The sequence below is a fragment of the Galeopterus variegatus genome, unplaced genomic scaffold (genome assembly GCF_000696425.1).
Source record: "Galeopterus variegatus unplaced genomic scaffold, G_variegatus-3.0.2 Scaffold5789, whole genome shotgun sequence".
NCBI lineage: Eukaryota > Metazoa > Chordata > Mammalia > Dermoptera > Cynocephalidae > Galeopterus > Galeopterus variegatus.
In genome coordinates this window covers 63,129-83,974 of record NW_007731900.1, presented here as the reverse complement: position 1 = coordinate 83,974, position 20,846 = coordinate 63,129, and the positions used below count along the sequence as shown (strand labels likewise).

Sequence of the window (20,846 nt, the reverse complement as noted above, 5' to 3'; positions counted from 1 at the left end):
CAGGTTGGAGACCTCCTGCAGCCACAGCGCGTCCTGCGGGAGCAAAAGGTCCCGAGGTGAGGACCCCTCGGCAGTGGCCGGGTCCCCGCCCCTCCCGCCGCGCCCTTTCCTGCGCGGCCCTCGCCGGGTTACCTCCAGGTCGCTCCCGGAGCTCGTCCTGCCAGGCGCCGGGACCCGGCCGTGGGCCGCGCGAGCCTCCCTTCCGCTAGGGGCGAGGGAGGCCGCGGGGGGCTCTGGGCCGCACGGGGCCGCCTCTGATGGGCTCGGGGCCCGGGCAGAGTGGAGAGCTCGCATCTCCTCCACGCCCTGGCGGAGGCTGCCCCTTTTGAGCCTCTTGTTTTCTGCTTGCCCGCTGGGCTCTAGGAGAAAATAATCCCAGTTCATCTTACTGCCATGGTCCTATGCCAGAAAGCCGCCTGGGGCAGGAGGTAAACCTGGGAGAAAGGGCGCTCAGGGGCTGGGCACGGCTCTCATAGCCCTCCCACCGCATTTCTGGCATCAGGTCCTGTCCAGATCAAAACGCTGCAGCTCCAGCGCCTTCAGGAGCAGGCTGAGGCTGCAGAATGATTTCGGGGCCTCTCTGTTCCCTCTGAGCCGGACCTGGGAAGGGGCATCTGGGATTGTGTCAGGCCATCACTTTGGGGCTCACGCATGCTCAATCTCTTTCTGCACGGATTGTTCATGGAGTCTGCACTGTAAAGCTCCTCTCTCCCTACCAAGCTCCGATTCCCAAAGCCGGCCCCACTCCCTCTCCCTTTGTTGCTCACATTGCACTGGGCAGTGCCCGTAGGCCGTGTTTTCTACTCCTAACTGATTCACTTGTGCAAATTTAAGGCGAGTTTGAATGGATATATTCTTCCTAAGCAGGTTCTGGGAATGTAGATCAATGAGCATTTCCCTTGGAGAATCTCACAGATGCTAGAGGGATGCAGAAGTGTGTGCAAAGCTCAGGGATAGAACAGAAGAGGAAGCCGTTAACCATCTCGCAGTGAAGAAAGGTTTCAAAACCCTGAGCTGGGTTTTGAAGGGTGAAGAGAAATATGCCAGACAGACAAGGCAGAGAAAAGGAATTCCATGCCAAAAGTTATGCAAATAAACTTTATGCAAAGGCATAAAGGCATAAAGCAACATTTTACATAAAATACGTGGTGGAGGATCCTAGGAAATGAATCTGAAGAGGTTGGCAGGAATCAGAGGAGGCTAAGAAACAGATGTTTATTTGTAGGAAATAAACAGGAAGCCAGTGAAGAGTTTTAAGCCCTGGAGACGTATAGAATTAATTTTGTGTTTCTGAAAGATAATTTATGGCTTAGATCAAACTAGAGGCAGGAAGACCTCAAAAGCCCAGAAGTGAAGGCATCACCAGGAATCAAAAGTATTCATCGGGCCAAACCAAGAGGCCTTGGTGATGAACTGGATGTGGGACATGAGAATGAGAGGCCTCTCAAATGAATCCAATATTTCAGATGTGTAAAACTGGATAGATAGCAGTGCTGTTAATCATGACAGAGGCTAAAGTAAGAGCTGATCTTGGGATGTGTGTGTGGTGGGTAAAGTATCCAGAGAGGAAGCTGAGGTACCAATGGGACCTCCACACAGAGCAGCACTCAGGAGAGGCCTGGGCTGGTCATACCAGTTTGGGGGTCTTGAGTGCACAGGCAGTGGGCAACAGCTGGGATGGCAGATAGCAGCTTGGGATGGAGTGCAGGACAAACACTGTTTAGGGATGGCCAGAGGAAAGTATTTGAAGAGAAAAGCTCAGAGAGAGAAGGACCAGGTGAGTCACAGTATTACAGTGCCAAATTCTGCAAATGGTTCAGATATGATCAAAATAAATGCCTAACTTCATAATTAAGAGGCCTTTCCTAATGAGAGAACTTGCAGTTTCAGAGGCCACAGTTGGAAAGCAAGTGCCCAAGGTCAGGGAGAGAATGAGAGAGGAAGAAAGGGACAATCTTTGCTTTTTTGAGAATCTTGGCTGAGATGGAAAGATATTGAGGGTAGGTGGAGGAATTTCCAAGGTCGTGAGAGATTTCCTTTTGAAGACATGAGAGATGGACCTGCTGAGGGAACAACTCAGAAGAGAGTTGAAGAGGCAGAAATGATAACTGATGCAGGCAGGTCCTGAGAAAGCAAGAAGGACAATGCCACTCTGAGCCTGAACGATGACAAGGTTTTGCAGTGGCGGAGGGGGGAGTACAAATTAGGTGAGTTTACTGAGAAAAGAAATCGGTACGTGTGAAGTAGAAGTCTATGTCAGGAGGCAGAGCTGGATAGACTTTTTTTGTTGTTGTTGGCTGGCTGATAAACAGGGATAGTTTTTTTTTTTTTTTTAAAGATGACTGGTAAGGGGATCTTAACCCTTGACTTGGTGTTGTCAGCACCACGCTCAGCCAGTGAGTGAACCGGCCATCCCTATATAGGGATCCAAACCCGTGGCCTTGGTGTTATCAGCACCGCACTCTCCTAAGTGAGCCACGGGCTGGCCTTAGGGATAGATTTTTAAGAGTGGCATAGCCACTGAGGAGAAAGGGACAGAAAGACAAGGAAAGGACTGATAAACCAAAGATGCCTCAGTGAATGGACTATGGATGTATCATGGCATCAACACCCAGTTGTTCCGTCATTTTCTTCAGCAGAGCAGCCCATGTGGGACAGAGGATGGATGCTGGCAAGAGTTGCAGGTCTGTAGAGCAGAACAGCGCAAGAAATCTTCCAGGGGGTCCACTAGATTATAAACACGTGGATTTCAAGGCTCACGTTGAACTTCGGTGAAAGGACGGGCTTTGGAGGCAGCAGGCTCCAGTTCAGCTCCTCTTCCCGCTATTGCTCTACCTGACTTGAGCCTGGGCTCTCTCATTTGTGAGACATGATTAATGCCACCCACCCCAGACAATCACTGTTTATAAGGACTAAATTGAGATAAGGTCTGTGGATGAGCCCAACATCTCCGTGGAGTCCAAGAAGGTGTTGAATTAAATGTTAATTTTCTTCCTTCTAAGGGAAAGAACTTACTTTTTTGTCTCTCCTCACTGCACAAATAAAACTTTTCTTATTGCCATCATTATTCCCACAACATTTAAAACATGGCTCAACTGACAATGATTCAGGACCATATCTTAGGCCTAAGCACAGACAACATGAGCTTGTTGTAGTTGTGACCCTGGAAACAGGGATTTACCAACAAAACACAGAAGCTGAAGTCACAATCCCCAATTTCCTTCAAGCCCAAATACTGTTTTGTCCAAAGAACTCAGCATCTGTAGGAGGGCATCCCTGCTAACTGGGGTCTTCCAGAGACAGACTGGAGGTAGGCTGCCTGGGTTTGAATTATGGCTCTTTTACTAGCTGTGTAACCTTGGGTAAGTTTACTGACATCTCTGGGCCTCAGTTACTTCATCTATAAAATGAGAATAATAATAGTACCTATACCGCTTAGGATTGCTTTGAGAACTAAGAGCAAAATACATTTTAAAAGCTCAGAATAGTGCATGGCACTTGCCAGTGACTATGTGTGAGTTGCTGTTACACTTGCTGCTGCTAGCTCTGAAAGCTGTTGGGGGGGTAGCATGTGTGAAGAAAAGACATCATTATAATTGCCATCACATCACACACACCAACACCTCCCCATAACACACATCAAGGGTAAGGTGGTGTCCGCACCCAGGAGCAGCCTCCAAAGGCCCAAACAGAGGCGTAAGCACAACAGGGGAGAGCTGCAGTATCAACACTAATAATCAAGAAAAGATATGAAGGGACTAACTGGATTCAGTGTCCTGAATCTGCTTATTACCTCCCCCCACCCCATCATATGCAGCTATCTGTAACTGCACAAACTGTATTAGAATTTCTAGTCCTGTCATACCAGCTTTTAGGAAGGAATGCCTGCTACTGTCCCAGAAGACTCATAGTGGCAGTGGAAGCAACCAGATCCCAGGACACTGCAGTGGTAAAAGGTGCAACAGAGGGCCGGCCCGGTGGCGCACTGGAGAGTGCGCCGCTTGGGAGCGTGGCAGTGTTCCCGCCGAGGGTTCGGATCCCATGTGGAGACCGGTTCCCGCTCACTGGTTGAGCGCGGTGCGGGCGCAACACCGAGGGTTGCGATCCCGTTACCGGTCAGTAAAAAAGACAAAAAGGAAAAAAAAGGTGCAACGGAACAGTTTGAAAGCTCAAAGTCATGTTTTTTACTTCCCCAGTGTCAGTCCAGGGCTCACCTGAAAGCTAAAACCTTACCTGCAGTGAGTTCTGGGCTGCTGTTCTCATGTGTATCCTCAGTGCTGTGGGCTGCATCTTTTTTCTCTGGGGACAGCTGCTTAAAAAAATTAGAAGACTTCAGTAAGTTTTGCAGAAGCATGAACAAACCCTAGTGAAACGGATGTGCCTGGTGGCTTTGTTGACCTCATAGGGCTATCATCCCTCACTGGGAACTCTTCTTTTAACTTCCTCCTGACTCATGAATCCTCCTACCCTGACTCTAGCCTTCAAGGCTTTCCTCTTGTGTGGACCCTGTTGCAGTTCACTCCAGCCACTCCTGGCATATCCTTCCTTCTCTCACCTCTGATCATTTGCCTACTGTCTGCCCCATTCCTCGGGGGCTGAAGTATGCTCTGCATGTCCCTGCTCAGCATTTTTATGTGCATATGTGCATTTTCTACATCTTATGTTTCTTTAAAGAGACTTTTTTCTTGCCTTTCTCTTTGGCTAGCAGAGTGCCTTACACAGGGTAAGTACTCAACAAATAACTGAGAGAGTCAAACCCGGGAAGCCACAGGAAACATTCTGTAGTCGTCTGTGGCCTTTTAGAGCCAACTGCTACACTAGTTGGTTCAATCTGGACAGAGAAGCAGAAGTACTTATAAGTCCAGGACCCAATCCTCCCAGTTCCTTACTTTTCTTTTTTTTTGTGACCGGTAAGGAGATTGCAACCCTTGGCTTGGTGTCGCCCACACCACGCTCAGCCAGTGAGCGCACCGGCCATCCCTATATAGGATCCAAACCCGTGGCGGGAGCGCCGCTGCGCACCCAAGCGCTGCACTCTCCTGAGTGCGCCACGGGGCCGGCCCCTTACTTTTTTCAAGAATACAAATGTATAAAAGTAGATATCCCCTTCATCAAAATTAAAAACTTGTATTTCAAAGGACATTTTGAAGAAAGTGAAGAGTCAATTCACAAGAATGGGAGAAAATATTTGTAAATTGGATCTGATAAGATACTTGTATCTGGAGTAAAGAACTCTTATAAATTCAACAATAAAATAACAATCCAATTAAAAAATGGATAAGGGATTTAATAGGCGTTTCTTTAAAAAAGATATACAAATGGCCAACAAGCACGTGAAAAGAAGCTCAACATCATCATTAGGGAAATGTAAATCAAAAGCACTATGAGATACTATTTCACACCCACTAAGATGGCAATAATAGTAATAGTACTGAAAATAATAACCGTTGATAAGGATGTGGAGAAATTGGTACCATCCTACAGTACTGGTGGGAACATAAAATGGTGCAGCCACTTTGGAAAACAGTGTGGAAGTTACTCAGAAAGTTAATCATGACAGCATTATTCATGATAGCCAAAAAGTGGGAGAAAACTTGTGTTCATCAGCTAATGAATGAGTAAACAAAATGTGGTATGCTCATACAAGGGAATATTATTCAGCCTTAAGAACAAATGAAGTGCTGTTACGTGCTATGATATGGAGAAACCTTGAAAACCTGCTAAATGAAGCTACACAAAGGCCATATATTGTATGGTTCCATTTATATGAAACATCCAGAATAGGCAGATCCATAGAAATTGGAAGTAAATTAATGTTTGCTAGGGGTTGGAAGGAGAAGGGAACTGGGACTAACTGCTAGTAGGTACAGAGTTTCTTTTTGGTGTGATGGCGATGTTCTGGAATTTAGGGGTGATGGTTGCATAACACAGTGAATATACTTAAAACCACGATATTGTACACTTTAAAATGGTAAATGTTATGGTATGGGAATTATATCTCAATAAAAATAGACATTCTATCATATATTGTTTATTAATCTTTCAGTTTCTAAATAATTGCATTCCAAGGAACACTGAAGGGGCAAAGATGGCCCTAAAGATGTGAACACACAACATTAGGAAATTTTCCAAACATTTTTTTCTTCTTTAAGAGAAAGTTTTTTTTTTTTTTTACTTCACTTCAGTGTGGAAAATCTCATACAATAGATAAACTTTTCTCCTATCTCGAAATTGGTCTTAACAAGGAACTACCCACATTGAGGAATAAAACTCTGAGCTCTCTGGGAGCCTTGCATACCCTTCACTCACCATCTGAGATGAGACAGCCCTGTCCTCGGATACACCTCCTTGGATTTAACACTCTATGGGACATTTAATGCTAGCCCCCTGCAGAACAACGCCTTTCCTTAGAAAACTGCCTCATTACTGCTCCTGCTCATTCTGGATTTAAGTTCCCAGTCTCTACACACATCTGTGACACTAAGCCCTGCAGTAGTATCTTGCCTACTCATTCCTGGCCCATTGTCTGTTTTCTAACACTCAGGCTTAAAATCTCCACTCATGCATGGCCTTTCCCTGAATAGATTCTATAAAACTCTAAATATTCTTTCATTTCTTCCATTTCTCCATACACTATATAATAGCTATAGGTGGTTTTATTCTCTATTACTCAAGAGGTCATCTATTCTACCTTTCCTATTTAGAAATGGAAACTGAGGGACTGGCCCAGAGGCTAAAGGATTTGACTTGTCCTTGATCTTGCAGTGTCAAGCCACTGGGTGCCACTCTTGTGCCTCTACGATCTAACTCATAACATCTTTATGGAGGTTAAAGTGAAAATCTTGGCACAGATTAGGGATTCAGTAAATTGCTCCTTCCTTCTAAGACATATGACTACTGGTAAGACTGAGTTCACTAGCCAGCTGCTAAGATAATTGGGCTATAAACGGCCCCAAAGCTGTTAGCCATCACTATAGAAAAAGAACAGGGTGAAGAGGTCAGATCATTTCTTTCTGAGATCTCATGGGATATCAAAGAGGCCCACGCAAAAGGACTTCACAGGCTGAAACACTCCTAGATCCTGAGGAGTATGTCTCTGCCCGTGTATTCTGGGTCCTATTATAATGGCACACACCTTACCCTGAACCTATCCCTAGAAAGTTGAAGATGTGAATGGCTCTAATGAATTGAATTGTGGCCCACAAAAAGATATATCTAAGTCCTAACCCTCAGAACCTGTGAATATGAGCTTATTTGGAAAGGGGATCTTTGCAGATGGTAATTAAGGATCTGGAGATGGGATCATCTGGATTTAGGGTAAGCCCTAAATCCAATGATAGGTGTCCTTATAAAAGAAAGGTATAGGAGATTTGAGAGGCAGAGGGGGAAAGGCTATGTAAAGATGGAGGTAGAGATTGGAGTTATGCAAGCCATGGGCCAAGGAACACCATGTGCCACCAGAAGCTAGAAGAAGCAGGGAACGATTATCCCCTAGAGCCTCTGGAGGGAGTGCGGCCCCTGTCAACACATCGATTTCAGACTTCTGGGCTCCAGAACTGTGTGAGATTAAATTTCTGTTATTTTTAAGCCATCAGGTTTATAGTAATTTGTTACAGCATCCCTAGGAAACTGATACTATGGATTTTAGCTTTATTTGGTCAAGGTGTGTGCAGCAGCTTTCCAAGTTGGAGGGAAACTGGCAAGAGTATTTGTGGTGAACCAGCTGAAAGGAACAGCAAACACATTGCTAGGAAGGTGCTTCCTAGAAGGTACATATAGCCTGGGCATCTAAACTTCCCCATTCAATCAGGCAAGCAGAGGTAGGAGGGGGAGAGAAGATGCAGACAGGTGTTAAAGGCCCTGTTATTCTCTCAGAAACAGTGTCTATAATTTTTTATCACAATTTTATTGAGATACAAATTACATAAAATAAAATGCATATACATGTACATGCATTGACATATGTACATACCTGTGAAACCCATCACTGCAATCAAGACAAAAAACATATCCATCAACCTCACAAGTTTCCTGCTGCCCTTTATAAGCATTACCTCCAACTCTCCCACCTCCTCATCCTCAAGCAACTATTGACCTATAACTATGGATTAGTTGGCATTTTATAGAATTTTATATAAAAGCAATCAAATAGTGTGTACTCTTTTATTTATTTCTGGATTTTTCACTCAGCATGGCTACTTAGAGATTCATCTATGCTGTTGTATGTATCAATAATTCATTCTTTTTATTGCTGAGTAGTGTTCCACTGTATGGATAGACAATTTGTTTATCCATTTACCTGTGGTTGCTTCCAGTTTTTGGCTATAACAAATAAAGGTGCCATGAGCATTAGTGTACAAGTATTTGTGTGGACATATGCTTTCATTTCTCTGGGGTAAATACCTAGGAGTGGAATAGCTATGTAACATGATAAATGTACATATAACGTGTTAAGACGCTGCCAAACTGTTTTCCAAACTGCTTAGGGGCTGGCCAGTTAGTTCACTTGGTTAGAATGTGGTGCTGATAATGCCAAGGTCAAGGGTTCAGATCCCCTAACTGGCCAGCTGCCAAAAAAAGGGTAAAGGCACTTTTTTTTTGTATCTTGTTGTGATTTTTACTTGAGTTTTCATAATGAGTAATGATACTCAGCATCTTTCTTGTGTTATTTGCCATTTGTGTTTGTGCATCTTCTGTGAAGTATGTTCATATCTTTTGCACATTTAAAATGTTGGATTGTTTTCTTATTGTGTATTGAGATTTCTTTATAGTGCCAAGATTTTAACTAAAAATTCAATTTCTTTAGAAGATATAGAACTATCAGGTATATAGAGATATTTCTTCTTGAGTGAACTTTATTAATTCATATCTTTTAAGAAGTTTGTTGAGCATAAAATTGAGTAAAAGAAAATTTAGGTTGAGTGTCTCAAATCATCTCTTCATACTAACATGTCACTCTGTGGAATACTTTTTTACGGGAGATCGTCAAAGTCCCTTGGCTGAGTGATTTAAACATGAAATGAGAAAAGGATTGGAAAATATACTGTAGAGAACAACTTCCCTTCAGCAAGGGAATGTATTGGATGACTTAAGGACCATCTATAATGCTGCTGCTGCTATTACGACAATTTCTGTGCATAACTTCGTATAGCATACATTATACGAAGTTATACGATGCCGGACATGGAAAAAGACAAAAAAAAAAAAAAAAAAAAAAAAAGAAGAAGTTTGTTTCATCTAAGTTGTCAAATTTACTGAAATAGCGTTGTTCATAATATTCTCTGATAATCCTTTTAATACCTGATGCCACCTTTCTAATTTCTGATAGTGGCAATTTGTGTCCTCTCTTTTTATTCTGATTAATCTGGCTAAACGTTTATCAATTTTATTAATCTTCCCAATGAAACACCTTTCAGTTTCATTGATTTTTCTCTATTGTTTTTCTGTTTTCTATTTTATTGATTTCTACTATGATCTTTATTATTTCATTTCTTCTGTTAAATTTGCTCTTCTTGTTCTAGTTTAAGTTGGAAGGTGAGGTCATTGATTTGAGACTATTTTCTTTTTTAACACAGACACTTCCCCCACATACTGTATTAGCTACGTCCCACAAATTTTGATAATTTACATTTCCACTTAAATTATTTTCTAATTTCCCTTTTGGTTTTTGGTTTTGACCCATGGTTTATTTATATGTGTGTCATTTGGTTTCCAAATATATTTGAATTTTCTAGAGATCTTTCTGTTACTGATTTTACTTTAATAATTCTACTGTGGTCAAAAACATACTTTGTGTGACTTGGATCCTTTTAATTTTTTTTTTTTTTTTTTTTTTTTGGTGGCTCACTGGTATGGGGAGTCAACCTCTTGACCTTGGTTTACAACACTGTGCTCTTGCCAACTGACCTAACCAGCCAGCCTGGATCCTTTTAAATTTATTCAGAAATATTTAGTGGCTCAGAATATAGTTTATCTTGCTAAATGTGACTTTCAAAAGAATGTATAGTCTGCTGTGGTTAAGAAGAGTGTTTTTATAAATATCAATTAGGTCAAATTGATTGATAGCATTGTTTAAGACTTCTCTAGGCTTACTGATATTCTGTCTACTTGTACTACCAATTATGGAAAGAAGTATGTTGAAGTATCCAAGTATAATTGTGAATTTGTCTCTTTATCCTTACAGTTCTATTATTTTGTTTCATGTATTTTAAAGCTCTCTTAAAAGATGTATGAATGTTTAGGACTATTGTCTTCATGATTAACTGATCCTTTCATCATTATGAAATGACCCTCTTTATTCCTGGTAATATTCTTTGCTCTGAAATCTACTTTGTATGATATTAATATAGCCTCTTCAGTTCTCTCTCTCTCTCTCTTTTTTTTTTTTTAAAGATGACCGGTAAGGGGATCTTAACCCTTGACTTGGTGTTGTCAGCACCACGCTCAGCCAGTGAGCTAACTGGCCATCCCTATATAGGATCCAAACCCGTGGCCTTGGTGTTACCAGCACCGCACTCTCCTGAGTGAGCCACAGGCTGGGCCTCTTCAGTTCTCTTTTGATTAGCATAAGCATGATATATCTTTTTCCATCCTTTTACTTTTAATCTTTTTCTTCCTTATATTTAAAATGGGATTCTTGTAGACTGCATGTAGTTGGCTCTTGCTGCTTTATCCAATATAACAATCTCTGCCTTTTAATTGAATTGTTTAGACCATTTACTTTTTTTTTCTTTTTTTTTTTTGGTGGCTAGAGTATATGAGGATCTGAATAGACCATTTACATTTAATGGGATAAATTAATATGGCAGCGCTTAAATATATCATCATGATAATTGTTTTCTATTTGTCTCATCTGTTTTTTGTTTCCTTTTCCTTGTTTCTGTCTTCTTTTCGGTTGAATTTTTTTTTTTCCTTTTTGTCTTTTTTACTGACTGGTAACGGGATCTCAACCCTTGGTGTCGCACCCGTACTGGGGACCAGCAACGGGATCGCAACCCTCGGTGTTGCGCCCGCACCACGCTCAGCCAGTGAGCAGGAACCGGTCTCCACATGGGATCCGAACCCTCGGTGGGAGCGCCGCCGCGCTCCCAAGTGGCACACTCTCCAGTGCGCCACCGGGCCGGCCCCGGTTGAATATTTTTTATCATCCATTTTATCTCTTGTGTTATTTTAATGGTTCATTTTTTCTTTTTCTTTTGTTCCCAGTTCAGCAGGTTGATTAATAGTTCCTTTTATCTTGAACTTATTAGTCTACCTTCAGGTAATATTATAACACTCTACTTATAAGACCTTTACAGCAGTATATTTCCATTTCTCTCCTCCTGATCTTCATGCTACTGTTGTCATACATTTTACTTCTACATAGATCGTAAAACTTATAATACATTGTTATTATTTTTGCTTTAAAAAGTCAATTATAGGGCTGGCCCGGTGGCGCACTCGGTAGAATGCAGCGCTTGGGAGCGCGGCGGCACTCCTGCCAAGGGTTTGGATCCCATATAGAGACTGGTCCGCTCACCAGTTGAGCACGGTGCGGGCGCAACACCGAGGGTTGGGATCCCGTTGCCGGTCGCAGTATGGGCACAACACCGAGGGTTGCGATCCCATTGCCGGTCGCAGTATGGGCACAACACCGAGGGTTGCGATCCCGTTACCGGTCACGAAAAAAAAAAAATGTCAGTTATAGGGCTGGCCATTTAGCTCAGTTGGTTAGAGCATGGTGTTACAATACCAAGGTCACAAGTTTGGATCCCCACACTGGCCAACCGCCAAAAAAAAAATAAAAATAAAAAAGTAAATTATGTTTTAAAGGGATTTAAATAATAAGGAAAAAAAGGCTGTATATTTACCCATGTAGTCACTATTTCCAGTATTCTTCATTTGTTTGTGTAGATCAAGATTTCCATCTGGTATCACTTTTCTTCTGCTTGAGAGATTTCTTTTGTATTTTTGTCTGTTGATAATGAATTCTTTCCTATTTTTTATGTCAGAAAAAAATCTTCATCTCATCTTTGTTTTTAAAGATTTTTTTTTTTTGGCTGGGTAAAGAATTCTGGAGAGAGAGTTGTTTGCTTTTTCCCTATATTCTAAAGAGGTTGCTCCATTTTTTCTAGTTTACACTGTTTCCAACAGGAAATCTGCTGTAATCCTTTTAAAATTTCCTTATACATAACATGGTGTTATTTATAGTTGTACTTGGTTACAGTTCTGTGAGGCTCGAACATTCATGTCTACTTTTACGATTTCCTCTTTTTTTTTTTTTTTGTCTTTTTTTTGTGTCCGGCAACGGATCGCAACCCTCAGTGTCGCGCCCGTACCGGACTGGGACCGGCAACAGGATCGCAACCCTCGGTCTTGCGCCCGCACCTCGCTCAGCCAGTGAGCGGGAACCGGTCTGTATGTGGGATCCAAACCCTTGGCGGGAGCGCTGCAGCGCTCCCACGCGGCGCACTATAGCAGTGCGCCACCGGGCCGGCCCCGACGATTTCCTCTTTACCACACTGGTTTTAACCAATTTTAATTATTATGTGCATTGGTGTAGTTTTCTTCATCTCTCCAACCTCACTCAGCCAGTGAGCGGGAACCGGTCTGTATGTGGGATCCGAACCCTCAGCGGGAGCGCTGCAGCGCTCCCAAGCGGCGCACTATAGCAGTGCGCCACCGGGCCGGCCCCGACGATTTCCTCTTTACCACACTGGTTTTAACCAATTTTAATTATTATGTGCATTGGTGTAGTTTTCTTCATCTCTCCAGGGCATGGAGTTCATCAAGGTTCTTAGATCCGTGAGTTGACAGATTTCATCAAATTTGGAAATTTTTCAGCCATTATTTCTTCAAATATATTTTGTTTCCCCCTCCCCTTTTCTTCTTTAGATTCTCCAATTACATGTATGTTATGTTACTTGAAGCTGTCCCATAGCTCACAGATACTTATTTTTACTCTTTTTTAAAAATCTGTTTCATTTCAGATAGTTTTTATTGCTATATGTTTTTCCTTAAGTGTTTAATATGCTAATAATATTATTACGTAATGTTCATCTCAGACATTGTAGTTTTCATCTCTAAAAGTTTGTTTTGGGTCTTTTTTTATACCTTCCACATCTCTTCTTAATATGTTCAATCTTTCCTCTAGCTTCCTAAATACATGGAATACAGTTATAATAGTAGCTGTTTTATGAGAGGCAATACAATAGTTTTACTTAAAGGAAAACACATAAAATGACAGTCAAGTGCCATCTGGATCTTAACGAGCTTCCATTCCTCCAGCTTGGTCAACTGGAATAGTATTAGGTTTTGTTTGTTTGGTTTTTTCCTCCCTTTTCACTGGGCCCTTCCAACACAATGAATAAAGAATATATCATTCATTTAAGCAGCAGATCAGTAATTGCTATTAAACTGCTTAATACTGTTACTTTTATGTAGAACCCAAGGAATGCCTTCCGTTACATTGTAGCCAAAACAACTGGTTATATGCCTCCCTTGTTGCAGGCACTACAATGAATATGGTTGTCAATGTGAATAGCTTAGAATACTGCAAAGGGTAAGCCCATTGAATGCCTGGAAAGTATTATCCACTGGTCAGATGGTAAACCTTATGCAGTATTATTTATAGTTGCACTTGGTTGCAGTTCTGTGAGGCTCAAACATTCATATACCTCACTTGCCTTGGCAAGCCTATTTTTATGACATAGCAGCAGGGATACAACACTATGCATTAAAAGCACTTTTTTGTAATGAGTTGAATCCCCAACCCCCAAAAGGAACGTCAGTTAAGTTGTGTTAACTGTGTCAACTTATCCTAGTACCTCAGTGTTCATTCCTGTTACCTGTGTATCTTCTAAAAAGAAATAGCTGTTATTAATGCCTTTTTGATTTCCACTGAGCATACATAACACTACTGAGTAAAGCATAGGAGTTTTATTTTTACCATGAAAGCATTACAACAGTAAAGATATTTTTAATATCAGTCATGATGGCAATTTCTGTGTAAAAGAGCCTTATATGATACATTGTTTTTGAGATCAAACTGCCCACTCTCATAAAAATGGCCACACTGCAATAAAAATTATGGCATATTAAAAAAATTATATAACTATTTTAATGTCTCTATCTACTAATTCTATCTGTTATGTCAGTTCTGGATCAGTTTTGATTGAGTTTTCTCTTCATTGTAGCTTGTTTTATTCTGCTTCGTAGCAAGCCTGTTTTTACTGGGTGCTATGAATCCAATATGAAAATTACTGTGAATATTACCTTGGTGGGTGCTGAATATATTTGTATTCTTGTAAGTATTCTTGAACTTTTTTTATGATGCTGTTGAATTACTTGCAGAGCTTGATTATTTTGGATCTTGCCTATGCTTTTAAGCTTTGTTAGACAGGACCAGAGGAGTGTTTAGAGTAGGTTTAATTTTTCTCCACTCTTGAGGCAAGAGTCTTCTTAGTATTCTACCTGATGCTTTGTAAATTATGAGGTTTTCCTCTCTAGCTGATAGGAACAGGCACTATGTCTAGCCCTGTGTAAGCTCTGCATATTGTTCCCTCTAATCCTTCTGAGTGGTTCTTTACCTAGAAGGTTTTTTTTATGTGAATGAGTTGGTCAGTACACAACTGAATAGTAGAGGGGGAACCACTGCAGACCTCTGGATTTCTCTCTGTGCAGCTCTCTCCTCTCTGGTACTCTGCCCTGAAAACTTTAGCTATGTTGGCATCCCTGGATCCTCAGCTTTATCTGTTCATCTTAGAGACACCACAGGGCTTTGCCTGGATTCCCTCTCCCTGATCCACGGCCTCCATACTTTCTCTAGGTAGTGTGCTGGGCAATCACAGAGTTTACCTCATTTTTTTTTCCATCTCTTGGAATGACTATCTCATTTGTTGCCTGGTGTCCAGTGTCTTGAGAGCCATTGTTTCATATGTTATGTCCAGAATTTTTGTTATTTCAGGCAGGAGGGTAAAGCTGGTCTCTGTTACTCCATCTTGGCCAGAATCCACTATACAGTAATTTCATCCTCAATCTCTTTTTATTCATCCTATACTTTAGTTCCAGATAAGTCAGTCCTACTGAATGGAGCCAAGAGAGCCAGAAAAGTTGACATCAGTTGGACCACTACTACCAGCTACACCTATCTGGAAATAGAGTCCTCTCTCGGTATCCTCGGGGGAATGGTTCCGGGATCCCCCCACAGATACCAAAATCTGTGGGTGCTCAAGTGCCTTAGTTGGCCCTCAGTATCCATAGGTTCCTTATCCAAGGATTCAACCAACTGCAGATTGAAAAGTCAGCCGTCCCTATCTGTGGGCTCTGGACGGCCGGCTGTGTACAGAATTTCCTGGCTATGATTTCTCTTCACTCGTTAGAGGAGGCTATCACAAAACAAGCTGAAGCTCTTTGGCCTCTTTGAGGGTGGAGACCCCAAATAATGCAACTCTAGATCTCCACCATCCAAAAAGGCAAATAGATAAAAGTATATTTTTGAGTAGGCAAAACTAAACATAAGAATCCTACCATATACATCAGCATTTTAACAGTAGCTATGTGCTTAACACTTTACATACATTATCTTATTCAAACTTTACAACAATCATTTTAGGTATGCATCATTACTATTTTACTGATAAAGAAACGGAGGCTTAGAAAGGATAAATAACTTCCACGATAATGCCAACAACTAGTTAGTGGCAGAAGTGGAACTCGAGTGATGTCTAACAATGCTCTTAATCTCTATGTAATATTATGTTCTATAAAGTTTTTCTAAACCATAGGCTTCCTTGCTGAAAGTCTAACTTCAAATTGTGTAATCTAAAGCACTTGTATGTACCCACCCTGAATTCAGGATTCCCATATATCAAAATGGAAGATTTCCACCAAAGTTACTCATTATTACTTTACACTTGCCTGCTTTGCCTCACATGAGCAGTGGCGAAGAAATCGGTGCTGGGTGATCCCATGAAATGCTTTGTGCAGTTTGGTCCCAAATTCCTGTGTATCAGCTGCCTAAAACGTGCCAGAGACAGAACATGCTGAGTTCCAGTACTGGAAACCAAGGGGTAAGTACTCACAGGAAGTTTATATGGGAAGAACATGAAGCAGATAGGAAGGCAAACCAGTTACATCCCTCACGTTGTGTTAGAAGTTTCCTTAGTCACGTTTTGTTTTGTTTATGTTGACGTTTTTGTTTCGTTGGTGGTTGGCTGGTACAGGACTGAACCCTGGACCTTGCTGTTATCAGCACCATGCTCTAACCAACGGAACTAACTGGCCAGCCCCTTTTTTTCTTTTTCTTTGTTTTTGTTTTTGTTTTTGTTTTTCCTTAGTCTGTGGAGGCAGGAGAGGTAGAAAAAGGAAGCCTGGGATACTTGGCATGAGATTGGTAGTAGTGGCTACTATCTGTCTTGCCATTTCTTTCACTTAAGCAAGATCCTTCAAACAAAGGTCTCGATAGGAGATAATTATCCCAGAGATCCAAGTGTTCGTGAAGGTGTTATATAAACTGGTCTTCTGTAAAACAAGTTCCAAGACAGCAGAGTTTCCACTGAACAACTCAGGATGATATGAGAGCTTTTTTTCAGATAAGCCTTTTAGGAAGGAGAGGAACAAAAGAATACAGTTTGCACCCATAAGGAATTGGTAACAGCCTTCTAGTTTTTAATATAGAATTTGTAGGGTATTAGTTAAAGGGGACCAGAGTAATCACCTAATAAACACTAATTTTATAGATGAGAACACTGAAATTCAAAAAAGGAGAAGTGACTGACCCAAGATCGCACAGCTAGTTATTATGAAAGTTGGGACTTTAATGCATACCTTAGAATTCCCAACACAGTGTTCTTCTCACTGCCCTGTGCTATCCACGTGACCCAGAAAGTTGAAGCTATCATAAAATGCATTAGCTTAAAAAGGTATTATACTCTTTGACCCAGTAACTCTACTTATAGAAATTTATTCTAGGAAATGATCAAAAGAAGCGAGATATCACATAAAGGTACTAACTGAAGCACTATTTATATCAGCAAAAAGAATGTAAACAACTTAAATGTCTAACATTAGAGGAATGGTTTATTAAATTAGATTAAAACACACAGTGGAATATTGGTTAATCAAAACAAAATTCTAAGACTGTTGAAACAGGGAAAAATGTCAAATTACATATGAAAATAGAATGCTTTGGTTATAAGTATGTAATACATATGAGACAATGTGCAAAAATTTAAAGTTATAGTGATAAAGTTCATTAGTTATTTAAAATTTTGTGTTATACTATCTTTCCCAAAAAAAAGTACAAAAAAATGAAGCAACAGACATGGAATGAATGTGTTACCCACTGATAATACTAACTGATCAGCAGGCATTCCTAAAACAAAGGACAGAAACTAACATTTATTGGGAACCTACCATGTGCTATGCACTTTCACAGTGTCAAGTCTGTTTTGGCCACTATAACAAATTACCATAAACTGGGTGGCTTATAAACAACAGAAATTTATTTCTCACAGTTTTGTAGGCTGGAAATCTGAGATCATGGTGCCAGCAAGGTCACGTTCTGATGAGGGCCCTCTTCCAAACTGCACAACTGCTGACTTCTCCCTGTGTCCTCACATGGCAGAAGGCTCAAGAATCTCTCTGGGGCCACTTTTATAAGGGCACTAATCCCATTCATGAGGGTGAAGCCTAATGACCTAATCACCTCCCAAAGGCCCCACATCTCCCAATACATTACCTTGGGGGTAGGATTTCAACATATGAATTCTGGGGAGATACAAACATTCAGAAAATAGCATGCATTCAGCCCTCATCCTCATAATAACCCTGTGGAGGTACCATTATTTTTTCCAATTTGTATATGAGGCTTAGAGAAGTTAAATATAGGCCTAAGTCCACGTAGCTAGTAAGTAAATGAGTTAGGATTTGAACCCAAGCCTCTGATTCCAAAACTCTTTACACTGTTCCATACTGTCACATACATGTAATACTTAAGGTTGCTCGGTTATTTCCACTGTATTCTGTAACAGAGCATTCTTCATCAAGGAATTGGGGATCACCGACCTAATCCTAGCTCTATTTTTTTTTTTTGTCTTTTTGTCTTTTTCCGTGTCCGGCAACGGATCGCAACCCTCAGTGTTGCCCCCGTACCGGACCGGGGACCGGCAACGGGATCGCAACCCTCGGTGTTGCTCCCACGCCTCGCTCAGCCAGTGAGCGGGAACCGGTCTGCATGTGGGATCCGAACCCTCGGGTGGGAGCGCCGCCGCGCTTCCCAAGCGGCGCACTATCCAGTGCGCCACCGGGCCGGCCCCTAGCTCTATTTTTAACTAGCCGTATGACCTAAGGGAAGTAGAAATCTTAAATAATTTGTTTTCTCATTTATAAAATAGTATACAAACTACTATTCATTTAATATTCTTAAAACAGTTAGGCCTGGTACTGTATAGGATCACAGCAAGAGCAAATAAAATAATGTTTCTAAAAGCACTGTACATATTACAAAGATAGGTAGTAGAATGTCATAAAACCCTGACACTTTTAAGCATCCCCAGCCTCCTACTAACTTGAAGGGCCTGGAGACACATCTTTCGGAAGCTGCTGCTGGTGCTTCCAGTCACAATACTCATGATGGAATTTACAGCCACCAAGAGTGAGCCCTGCAGTTTCTGATGAGCCTGGAGAACATAACAAAAGGAGGAAACTGCATTAACACCAAACTGTTGGCTCAGAGGATCCCAAAGGAGCTAAAGATTTCTGTCAGAGCAGGATTTCAACAGTTCCTCCCCTTCGTTAACAATGCTTACTGAGATCATGACATATCTTCATGTCATGACATTTAGGGATTAAAATATATTTTTTAAATGTTCTCTCCTTTCATAGCAATGACTTATTGACACAGACATGTTCAGAAAATACAAACAATAAGACATTGGGCAATAAAACAGATACAATTACTTTTTTTTTCTTTGGCAGCTGGCTGGTATGGGGATCTGAACCTTTGACCTTGGTGTTATAACACTGCACTTTTTTTTTTTTAAGCTTTAAGTTTTGTTCTCTTAGTGTGGTTGTATCTTCCTTGAAAATGGGGATATATGAAGTAAGAAATGTGTTACCAAGAGTACATAGGATGGAGGAATTCAAAAGTCAGGTAGGAAGAGAAAGTGATGTTATAAAGAATTAGGGAATGGGGGAAGAATGTAAGACTTAGTGAAGAGCAGCTCTAGAAGTATGTGTGGAAAGGGGAGAAATATAGGTAAGGAAGAAGTGCATTATCAGTCATTTCTCTATTATTTTTGTCCCAATTTACTCAAACCCCCTACTAGGATGTAAGATTAAGCAAGCTGGTTACAGTGACCCATCAGAGTTAAAGCTTGAGTTCCTAGGCTAGATGCAGTGTTACAAGATCACCCCAGGTGACAGAAGAGGAGAGGAAGGGGCTTCCAGGGAGGAAGGGCTTTTAGGCTCTGCCTGCTACATACTCTTGCTATCTTTTTCTCAGAGAGTAAGAAAGGAGGCTGTGAATTTGTTCTTACCTTGGCAGCCTGGTGATGCTGCGCCAAGACTTGGTCCACAGTGAATTGGATGGAATCTTGCACTCTACTGTGGCTCTTCACCAGGATGGCACTGAGATGAGTTGTAAGTAAAGTATAGACTCCTAAGGGAAGGGAGAGAATATTGGTAACCATGAGCAAGGATGACTCCTTCATGATGTGCTCTGTCAGGGCTGGGACTGGGAAAGACACCTTTTGGAAGAAGAGGCCACTTCTACCTATTCACAAATAATTACTTTTTTTAGACAACCCCCCCCCCCCAGCAACTTACAAGCCCACCCAATTCTCATTTGCAAACGAAAGCAAGCCCAGGAAAATTAAAGTGAAGAATGACATTGTTTTTAAAGAAACAAATGAGGAATCCTGTTTAATTCATACTAGAAATATATACCATATTTTTCTAGTAAACATGGTACTGGTGACTCTCAAAGGATAGGGAAAAGAGGGAGAGAGAAGCTTCCTGGAGAGTGCGTCTAACCCTACTCCATTCCCATGTGAGCACCACTGTTGTGACATGCCACTGTTGTTGGCAGTGTGTCAGTTCTTACAGATGTGCTGTGATGAAGAAAAGGTTAAAACTTACAAAGATGACTGAGAACTGTTGGCATAAGGTCCTTTTAAGTGGAAACTTGTCTCTGGGAAGTAATCACAGGCACCACTGCTCAGCATGATTCAGAAAAGCTCACATATTTAAAAGCAACAGGCAAAAATGTGTCATCAAACAATAGGCTGCCATTCATTGATCCTGAAGCAGCAGACAGGAAGACAAATTGACTTTACAGGGCACCTGGAGAAAATGCTTCTTAATTAATCTTTCTGTTTTTAGTGTCTTTCTACTCTGCCCTGGATAGTCTGTTCAAAAATACTATGGAGAAGCATCCTAAGGCTGGCTGGCTTTTCTCAGGTATATATTAAAATTGCAAGCCAAAAGGAACATTTTCCACCATAAGGCACCATGATGCTTTCCTCATAGAGGTCATACGTGGTAAGTTCAAAAGGAGTCTAGAGCTAGAGTCAGGAGAGCATAGATTCCAGGGTCAGTTCTGCCACCAACTAGTGGTAACTAAGTTGCTTTGCTTTTCTCACTTCAGTACAGAAGATGACTTTACACCACCTGCCCTCACAGGGATGTGCAGATAAACTGGGATAATGTAGAGATGAAGTGTTTTGAAATGTACACTGCAGTGTTCAAAGGGAAAATACTGCAATCATCTGAGTTACTATATTCTGTGATTTGGTCCTAAAAATAGCCTTAAGAAATCAGACCCCTTTTGAAAGAAGACATTTAATTAAAAAGCCAAAGTTCAGTCC

General features: G+C 41.3%; 1 protein-coding gene across 1 annotated transcript in view; it reads right to left on the bottom strand.

Moving 5' to 3' along the window:
• LOC103605409 (chromosome unknown open reading frame, human C11orf80) overlaps positions 1-20,846 on the bottom strand; it is a 45,624-nt gene that overhangs the window by 1,153 nt on the left and 23,625 nt on the right. Inside the window, exons 8-13 of the mRNA XM_008589993.1 lie at positions 19,518-19,639; positions 18,549-18,659; positions 15,898-15,996; positions 4,234-4,312; positions 133-359; positions 1-33 (exon numbers count right to left, since the gene is read on the bottom strand). Of these exons, the coding sequence (XP_008588215.1) occupies positions 1-33; positions 133-359; positions 4,234-4,312; positions 15,898-15,996; positions 18,549-18,659; positions 19,518-19,639 (671 nt within the window). The remainder of the gene's footprint in view (positions 34-132; positions 360-4,233; positions 4,313-15,897; positions 15,997-18,548; positions 18,660-19,517; positions 19,640-20,846) is intronic.